At 37.9% G+C, this 9,686-nt stretch overlaps 1 protein-coding gene across 2 annotated transcripts; it reads left to right on the forward strand.

Moving 5' to 3' along the window:
• The first annotated feature begins 1,786 nt into the window (after nucleotides 1-1,786).
• LOC124857621 (B-cell receptor CD22-like) lies at nucleotides 1,787-8,495 on the forward strand. Of its 2 annotated transcripts, none has more exons than XM_047348940.1 (8): nucleotides 1,787-1,849; nucleotides 3,778-3,864; nucleotides 4,059-4,427; nucleotides 4,972-5,274; nucleotides 5,349-5,606; nucleotides 5,715-5,805; nucleotides 7,971-8,010; nucleotides 8,115-8,495. In XM_047348940.1, exons 2-8 carry the CDS (start codon nucleotides 3,786-3,788, stop codon nucleotides 8,340-8,342), a joined length of 1,368 nt encoding a protein of 455 aa, XP_047204896.1. In that variant the 5' UTR covers nucleotides 1,787-1,849; nucleotides 3,778-3,785; the 3' UTR covers nucleotides 8,343-8,495. The 2 variants fall into 2 exon arrangements, with proteins under 2 accessions (XP_047204896.1, XP_047204897.1); XM_047348941.1 differs by having other exon boundaries at nucleotides 7,958-8,010; nucleotides 8,115-8,223.
• Nucleotides 8,496-9,686: the final 1,191 nt, after the last annotated feature.

A 9,686-nucleotide genomic window follows, 5' to 3' on the forward strand; every position in this document is an offset into this window, starting at 1 on the left:
GACAAAAAAAATCAATCTGATTGTCACAAATCAGGTCACTAACTAGCAAAGTCTTTGAAGAGAGAGATCTTATGTTCAGTAAGCCACATTTAATGAAAATGTATTATTATTATTGCTGTAAATTATTTGGGCCATTTGAGAACAGGAACTCCCAGGTCGCTTTTTCTCGCCAGTCCTCCCCTGTCAGTGTAACTCCTAAATCATTATTGAAAAGAAATTCTAAGAAAATCTTTTAATTCTAAGATTTTTCTTAGAATTTTCCATTGGTGAGATAAACGTTATTTAAAAAGCATCTTAGGCCTTAAGAGAGATTCTAACGTGAACAAATGTTAGAGGAGGACTTTTAGTGAGCCTAAAATTGTTTTAAGCAGAGAAGATGGTGGGCAGACAAAAAGATAGGAGAGATATTCTCCAAACAATATACAACAGTGGCTTAGTAAAGCTTCTTAATGCAGAAGGAACCAGAGCTGTTTGATTCCAGGCTGATGCTGAAAGCAGAGGGAACTGTCAAAATAAGGTGAGATCTTTCCATTTAATCCATGCAACATTTAGTAACTGCTCACAGTTAACTCCATAAAAGTTACAATAAATATCCTTACATCCTTATGTGTAATCCATGCAATAATTATTAAAACACAGTTGAAGCAGTGGGGAGTGAAACAAGCATATTCTCATATTCTGGAGCTGAGAGACTGGAGAGGCCTGTGTGGAGACACGTATTATTTGCCACATGTTATCTGTCTTATCTTTTGTAAAAATATAAACAAGTACATCCAAAGAAATGATGTATGATGATTATACATTCTTTCACATGTATTGAATAAAATTAGTAGTCTTTGATTAACAAGTTAAAAGATGTATGATTGAAAATTAGAGGAAAAACATTAAGGTTTGACATTCTCAATCAGCTATGTATGAAAAAAATATAACATTAATCATTTGTAAAGCATGAATAAAAAGAATGAAGTGATGGTTTTGCAACTGTGTTTTAAAGTAAATGCAGAAAGCTGAAGGATGGAATGTGTAATACTGTGTAAAGTTTAAACCTGAGCAGATTAGGGAAAGAACTGTAGGATGACTAGGAGTGACGAGAGCCAGCTGCATGCTGACAGCGACGGGAGGATGCGACTACAGACCAGCGTGGCAATTATTGGCATATCCAAGACTGAGAAACAGAATCAGTAGGTCACAGTGACCATGACTAAAGTATTGAGCAATAATCAAGAAGCTGAGCTGAACAGGTTGCGCAATAACTAAGAAGCCTAATAAGGGCCTGACTGGTGAAAGCATCAAGCACTATAAAAACAATGCTGAGAGCAGAAACGGGGTTTTTTCCTCACAGAAGACCAGCGAACAAGATCGGACGGAGAAAATAAGCTTGGATGGAAAAGGAACAGAGACACAGCCCAACTGATCGACTGCATTAAGAAGAGGATCAACTTGTGTGCCCAGAGAGGACTGTGCCTCAAGATTAAGAATCTGATTTAATCTAAAGCCTTTTTATCCAGACAACAGAAGTGAACTTGATCGGTGAACAGCTGATTGCTCTAAGTTTCAGGCTTTTGGAAGTCCTGAATCAACTTCATTTATGTCTCCGGGTTTCCTTCAACTCTTCAGCCTCTGGAAACTACTGTCTTCGGTGACATATGACAACAAAGATCCTGTTTAACCATCAAAGCCTGGAGCATCAGTGCCTGCCACTTAAAGGAAGAAAACTGAAGATTAAGTTGTATTCCCTTCAAGAAACCACTCATTGTTACCAGAAGAAACGTCTCCATCAGGTGCATGGATGAGTCTCCGTCTTCAAAGCCTCTCCAAACCCACTAGTTTCAGCATCAGGAAAAGACAGGTTGAGTTGATTGATTCATTTCTATTATTTAAATTATTTTGTGTTGCCGAATTTAAGCTGTTACTAATTAAAGAAAGCAAATGAAATTCTAGTTAAATTGTGGACATTCAATTATTTGAGTCACTGTATTTTTTGGTTTTTCATTGGTGGTAAAAAGTCTTGTTGCCTGGTTCTAAGATATTTTAGGAGGTTTTTATAGGTTGCCTTAGTCAAGTTTGTTAAAAAAGCGCCCTTGGGGCTCGTGCTGAGCTACTAAAATCAACCTAGCCCATATACCAAGAGCCAGTTGTAAAAATAGGGAATGAGCAGCCGTGAACAAAAGTGACTGTTGAAAGTGTGAATGACTGCAATAGGCTACTCAATCGTCCAGACCTGCAGTTGAAGAAGGGCAAGACTTTTGTATGAAGGCTGTCATAGGCTAGGTGAGTCATTTCCCGACACCAGCTTAAACAGAACTTTCAGTAAACCTGCTTAGTAAGATCTTTCAGGTTTAGGGAAGTCTGGACCCGTTGGATGGAGAGCTGGATTGAGCAATCCCTTTAGACATGGGGAAGTAGGAAGGAAGGGGTTAGCTCATCGGACAACGAAAGAACGTTGCATTGATCTGCTCGAGAATGCTGGTTTGCTCTCACCATGATCCCAGGACCAAATCTACCTTTCTACACCTAGCAACGGGGTCAACCACACCTCCTCACTGAGATAGGAATCTCTGTCGTCTCCTTGCTCAGAGTCGCTCTCAGCAGCAAAAGGAATCACTCTGAAGCTTCGAGTCCTTGCCAGGAATCTGTAGGCTACGTTAGGAGCTCTCTGACAGGACTCTGAGAATCTTTGGGCCCAGAACTAAGACCTAACCTTAGCAGCTAGGTTAAGGCAGGGTAACCACACAATCTCTTCTTAACCATTTATTTTGCTATCTGCTTAAGTGAATACAATAATAAGAAACCCATTCACCAAATTTCTGGCTTTAACAAATTCAATTTTTTTTTGGCAAAGAGGTGCAGCAGATCCTGCGCATATCATTAAATTCATCTCAGGTACAATTCAGGGACAGGTGTTCACACAAACTCACTCCTAATGGGAATCTATGCAGCAGATTATCCTACCAGACATGTTTTTAGAGAACCCTAGTAACCAAAGCAATCAGATGCACATTCTTTCTGGAAAACAATGAAATATGCACAAACAAAACTGAAAGCTACTAAAGCTACTGACTCTGAACTCTGATGGATCCAGACATTTGCTGCTGTTTTGTTTTCCACTCTGATATGTCTTTATAGGGTACCTCAGTTGTGCTTACAATTACATGTGAATAACTATTGATGTTGCCCGTTTTTTAAATAAATGTGAAGAAAAAAGAAAATGACAAAATTAGACAAATAAGCAAAGAGATAAGTATGGGCAAATCTCTTTTTTTTTTAAAACAATCTGTGTGATTTTGAAACATTCAACAGCATCCATCAGGAAGTTAAGAAGTTACTTTTCTCTCATTACCAGTAATGTACACTGTGATGAACAAATAGTGTGTTTAAAAGGCTAACATCCTGTTTTACAAATAAGGAAGTATAAACAGCACACCTGTTGGCTTTGACCTGACATTTTCTTTCAGAGAAGCTGCTCTTTGGATGTTTTAGTCCATAACTGAAATTAATAGGGAGTCAGATTTATATTTTTTTCATTGTTTGATCTGCAGACTATTCTGGTAAAAAAAATTTTTTAAATCTACATGTTTATGACAACATGGTTTTCATTGCTATAAAACTGTGATGTTTTGTATTTGAAAGTTTTTTGAAAATAATACATTTAGTTAATTATTATAAAGCTATGTTACAGTTATTCTTGAGCTCTACAAAGAAAGTTGCTGAAAGTTGTTTTTTACACAATTTGTTAAAAACTCTGAAATTCAGCAGCTGTTTCCATCTTGTTTCCAGCCTGAGAGATGAAGGGAGGTTTGATGGCAGCTCTGTCTGAGAACGTGTTGACAGTCAACATGTTACTGAGTGTCTTCTTTCTTCCAGGTGAGCTGTTTGTTCACTTCCATTCATTTAGAAACATCACATGAATTATTTCTAGTTTGAAATATTAGATCTTGATATTGTTTAAAGGCTCCACATGTAACATGCTGCAGCTGAACTGGAGTTAGTGGATCATAAACTTTCTCTGTAGGAAGACTTTGCTCCACATTGTTTTCATCTTTAGTTTGTTTTTACAGGTATTTATGCTAATAGTTGTGGTGGGAGAACACCACTCATCACCATTACTACACCAAAGCCAACTGCAGCACTGAGCGGATCTTGCTTGAACGTCCCATGTAGCTTCACAGCTGAAAAAGGAAGCAAAGAATTTGACAGTAGTAAAAAAACCCGTGGAGCATGGATTAAAGATGGAAATGATATTTATAACATCAATAATGGGGTTGACACAAATTTAGTAAATATTACTGGAAACCTGAGTCAGAAAAACTGCACCTCTCTGTTTTCTGATATAAAAACAAGTCAAGCAGGCAAATACTTCCTCAGAATCGAGAATGGTGGCTACAAGGGAACAGCTTGTTCTGATCCGCTTCAGATAACAGTTGAAGGTAAGAGTTTTACTCTACTCAACTCCACAAAGTTACAGAAATACTTTTCTAGCTTTGTCTTTATTATCAGCTCCCTGACACAAACTTCAAAGGATTATGAGCAACTGTTTCCACCAGTAATAAAACCATCTCTTACTAAGCCCTTTACCAGTTTATGTGTATATTATATACTTACTGTATATTTAAGTGGATCTTATAGTCCAGTGTGGTTTGTGGTAACATGTCAGTAAGTTTGGAAGGAGGGAGAAACACAACCTGAAGAGACAAAGACTTCTTGAACATCAGTTTGAAAGATTTAGTTTTTTCATACTTTATATATCTCACTCTTTAGTTATTTTGGTTTATTATTGGTTTATTTTGGTAAATTTACAGCCAGGTTTCACACAACTATTTCATTGACTACAGTAAATGTTGTAGCATGAATGAATGTTTAATCTCATTGGGACAGAAGCCCTAAATAAAAACAGAGAACACCTCACTATTGTGAGATGTTCACAATAATCTGACTATTTTCAGTGTTTTTACGGTTAATCTCAAACCCCAGATTCTCCTTGGGGTCCCAACATTAACATGTCTGGTGGTGATCTGAAGGAGCATCAGTCTGTCACTATAACCTGCTCAGCTTTGACTCCCTGTCCACACTCACCTCCTGAACTCACCTGGAATCTCCAACAAGACTCTCACAGACAAACAGAGAAAAACACAGATGGAACCTTTACAACTAAAATCCAGGAGAACATCACTCTGTCAGACACACATGATGGATACAACATCAGATGTTCTGCCAGATATCCTGTGAATGGAGGAAACAAGACAGCAGAGACAGCAGTGACTCTCAGTGTTTCATGTAAGTGATCCTGTCAGCACGTCATGGTTCATCTGTTTCTGATCAATAAACTTAATGTGTCCCATTTTCCTCAGATGCTCCTAGAAACACCTCAGCATCCATCAGTCCATCAGGTTTGGTGTCAGCAGGTAGCTGGGTGGAGCTGAACTGCTCCAGCAGAGCCAAGCCTCCTGCCAGCTTCACCTGGTTCAGGAACAGCAAACATGGAGCCATTAATGTATCTGTGGGGCAGGTTTACAGCTTCAATGTTACTGAGGGAGGAGAGTTTTACTGTGTGGCTACAAATGATCTGGGTCATCACCCATCTTCAATGGTCAGTCTTCAAATTAAGGGTAGATATCTGACCTCAGGGATTCTTATTCAAACCATTACAAAGCACAGTTTCAGCATTATCTATTTTATTTTTGCTGCCATTATTTAGAGTTTGTTTTTCTCTTAAGATTTGCTGAATCAGGGTCTAATGTGGGTGATAATCTCAGCAGGAGTTATTGCAGCCATCTGCCTTGTTGCTTGCCTGGTTGTGTCAGTTTGGTGAGTATCAGACCTCCAACACAATGTAGACACTGACAGTGATGTTTCAGCTAAACCTGAGATCAAGGTGAGAACTTAATGAATCACCTTCTAGTCCAAACAATTTTTATATTACCACAAATATATTCAGTTCTTATGGAGCCTGGCAAGTTTCAGCGGGTTACACAAACAAAGCCGGTGGAAATCCGTGCTCACAGATTACTAAACAGCGTCCCTGGTTTCTGCAAACTGTCTTCACCACTTGATAAACTGTGCGCTCCAATTGTGATTTGTTCGCGCATATTACTCTAACATCTGTCACAAGTTTGAAGGCATGGCACACACATGCGTTAACGTTAGCTGCTGATGTCATTTTAAATGTTTTATCTCAGTGTAACAAAAATAAAGTCAAGCTTTGAAGTGTGCTGATTAAAACATGGCAGCGCTTTGAGTTTATAAATAACAACAGATCCACTGAACTTACCTCGCACGTGTGAGCGATGCGTCCAAATATATGTCACTAAGTATGTCACTAAGTAATCTGCGCACACAGATTGCAGAACACAGTGAACAGTTTATTAAACATGCAGACAGATTGTAGAAACTACGAGCAGTTTAGTAATCTGTGAGCACAGATTTCCAACGACTATTTTTACCCGCTGACAATTGCCGGGTTCCTCAAGTTCTGGGTCAAGAGAGTAATGTATGTTTTTGAAATATAATTGAAATTTTCTTCAGCTGTCCAGGAAACCATAGAGTGTTTTTCATTTTACCATTATCATACTGCTGAAGCTGGTTAATGATTCCACACACTTGTTTGTGTAAAAGGACGTGGAATCCAATATGAGAGCCATTATTCATGTTACTTCAGGAAAAGATTTATTCCAGTTTTCATTCCAGCCTGGTAATGCAACAGTAGTGATTATTTTTGTATGACAACAGTTTTATCACATTAATTTGTCTTCTTTGTGGAGTTGCCACACATTCTCTCTAAAACAAGCTCATTTAGTTTAGCCATCTGGTTTTGATATTTCAGCTTTAACAGCAATGCCACTCAGTTAGACAGTAATCTGATGTGATTTAATTAGGCCCGAGCAGCTAAGTGCTGCGAATGCCTGTTGTAATTCGAATGTGTTATAAATATAATTCATCCGCCAAGTGAAATGCCTTTTTGCCGGCTTTAGCATTTTTCAAAACTCACCAAATTCGGCGGAGGCATCAGTCCTAGTGCAAAATTGCGTAATTTATTATGAGTTTCACAAAAGTCACAATAAAAACAGCTCAACAGGGCCCCTGTGAAATGTTCAAAACATCCTCCTCATTGACCTTACTTTATCGTAGAGGTATGAAATACTCCCAGAGACCTACCTAAAACTCTTGCTCTACAACAAACAGAAAGTTGGCCATCTTAGATTAAATGTGCGATTTTGACACAATTTCTAGCCTCTACATTTGATCGAACTCCTCCTAGAGATTTTGATTGATCAGCTTGAAATTTTGTTAGTTTGCTCAGAAGGGATGGGGGATCTAAAGTTATTAAAAACGTGAGATTTTGACCATGATGAAGGGCAGAGCCAGAGTTCAATATTTCACTTCTTGCCAAAAAAAACTTTATCTTTATAGCCCATACAAGGAAAGTCCCACAAACACAAAACCTTCTGGTATTGACCCACTTCTGGCCGCAAACAATATTCAATGGTCAAATCCTGACATCACTGAAGCCCAATTGTCACTGTTTACGATCATTTACATACGATCGGCTCCAATTTACACAGGCATGGTCTGATTTACTCTAAACTGAATATGGCTGAACTTTGTCAAGCTCCCAAAAACCACCACATTGGATCCACAGACTTTTGTGTGCATCATCGTGTACAAAACATTGGCATGGTCAACTGAAGACATCAATTAAGCCCGCCCCTGACAAGCAAATGGTTTCATTTGAAATCGGCATGATTGAAGATCGTATAAAAGCTTGCTCACAGTTGTAGCGACGTGCGGAATCGAGCAGCGGGCTCGACGGTGGGCTGGAGGCGACGATGCCAAGATCACACCACAGGCCAAGTGGCACTAAGCTGCGAGGACCGCCCAATGTTGCTTGCAGCTTTAATTAATCTTGATCCAGCGATGTTTTGTCTCAGAACACTATAGAGTCTCAGTTTTATTTTAACAGCTCTGTCTTCCAGGTGCTTTAGGTCCAAACATCCAACTCAACAGCAGACTCAGGTGGGGAAATGTTCAGTTTTTCTTTACAGCGCTGCAGTGAATTTTTGGTGTGTAGATTTTTAACAGAATCAGCCTGAAAAGAAACAAATTTCTCTTTTCTACAGAGTCAAACAAGTGTGGAGGTTTACGATCAGATGTCAGACAGTGAACCAAAGGCTGAACTCCATTATGGGGAACTGATCATCTTGAAGAAGACACCTGAAGTTTCCTTCATCTCAGTGCAGGACAGGGGTCAGCAGGAGACGGTGTACGCACAGATCCAGGCAGAAAACGTCTCAACACAGACAGCTGACAATCCAGAGAGTCTCTACGCTGAAGTGAAGAAAGAATAACTTCTGTTGTGTGATCACATGTTTATGTTTTGTTTCTATCATGAGATACTTTATGTTTCAGACAGGAAGTCTTGTTCATGAGTTCAGATTTTATTTTGTTAGAATAAAACTGTATTTGGGTAAAATAAAAGTCAGATTTTTTATAATTTCTAATTCTTGTAAAACTTCTTGATTTGCAGCTTGTAACCATCACAATCACCCAAACTAACCTTAAAAATTACAAAAACAGCAGATCCACACAAAGTACCACATGTTAAGATATATTCTTTATATATGCATATGTCACAAATGTTAAAGTTTTAACTAATTATATTGAAATAGTCAAATTAAAAATAACTATCAGTTTATTTTTTATTTTATTTAAAGTTCAGTTCAGCTGCTACAGACTAAATGCAGAACAGAAACATAGATACTTTTCCATGTTAATAATAATTATATTTATTTTTTACTTCAGTTGGTTTTGGACATTGACTATAATAAGTAAGAGCAACAACTTTGTCTTTCCTTTCTTTTTTCATGGTATATAAAGGTCCAAAATGATTAAATGATAATGACCATGAGTAAATACATCAGTTGCTACAAGAACATAGTGAAAAGCATTTTTATGGATTTATGTTCGGTTCTGGTTCTCAATTCTTTTAAACAACAAATCAACCTAGTTAACAACTAAAAGACTGTGCGAACAGTAGTTTACAGTTGATTTGAAAGGAAAACTGATAATTTACATCTTCTAACTCAGTCACTGCGAATATAAAATCCAACGGCAATAGTTGCAATATTTGCTTATCTACTTATTTGCATTGTTGTTTGTTCTGCTAAAACACTGATGTCTGTAGGAAGGTGTACTTGACAATAAACAACTGAGCGGTATGAGGTTCAATAGGGGCTAAATTAGGATCTGGTGAGATTTAAAGTGCTGGAAGTGTTGAAAAATATAATACAAGATTTTCCTTTTTTTAAATATTAAAAGATGCTGTAATATGAAGAAGGAAAGTCAACATGCCACAGGTTCATAGAAGCAAAAGGCTTGAAGAAGAAATTGCTTCACAAATATCAGAAATTCTGAGAGAGGATTTCTTGGAAGAGTTTGGTTGTACAGCCTGATCTGATTCAGGGGAGGTTTTCAAATGTATTAATCAAATAGTGCTTTCAACATCACACCTTACTAAAACCCTGAATGTTAATTTGAAATTATTTCCAGAACCAGCGAGGGAGGTGTCCAATCATGTTGACCAATAATAAACAGTAAGTTTTCTTCGCAATGTTCCTTTAAAATGTCAAAGCTACAGTAGTCAGTGCAATTAATAGAAGCTAAGGTGACAAAATGAGTCAAGTGACGTTTAA

The sequence above is a fragment of the Girardinichthys multiradiatus genome, chromosome 21, assembly GCF_021462225.1.
Source record: "Girardinichthys multiradiatus isolate DD_20200921_A chromosome 21, DD_fGirMul_XY1, whole genome shotgun sequence".
Classification (NCBI taxonomy): Eukaryota; Metazoa; Chordata; class Actinopteri; order Cyprinodontiformes; family Goodeidae; genus Girardinichthys; species Girardinichthys multiradiatus.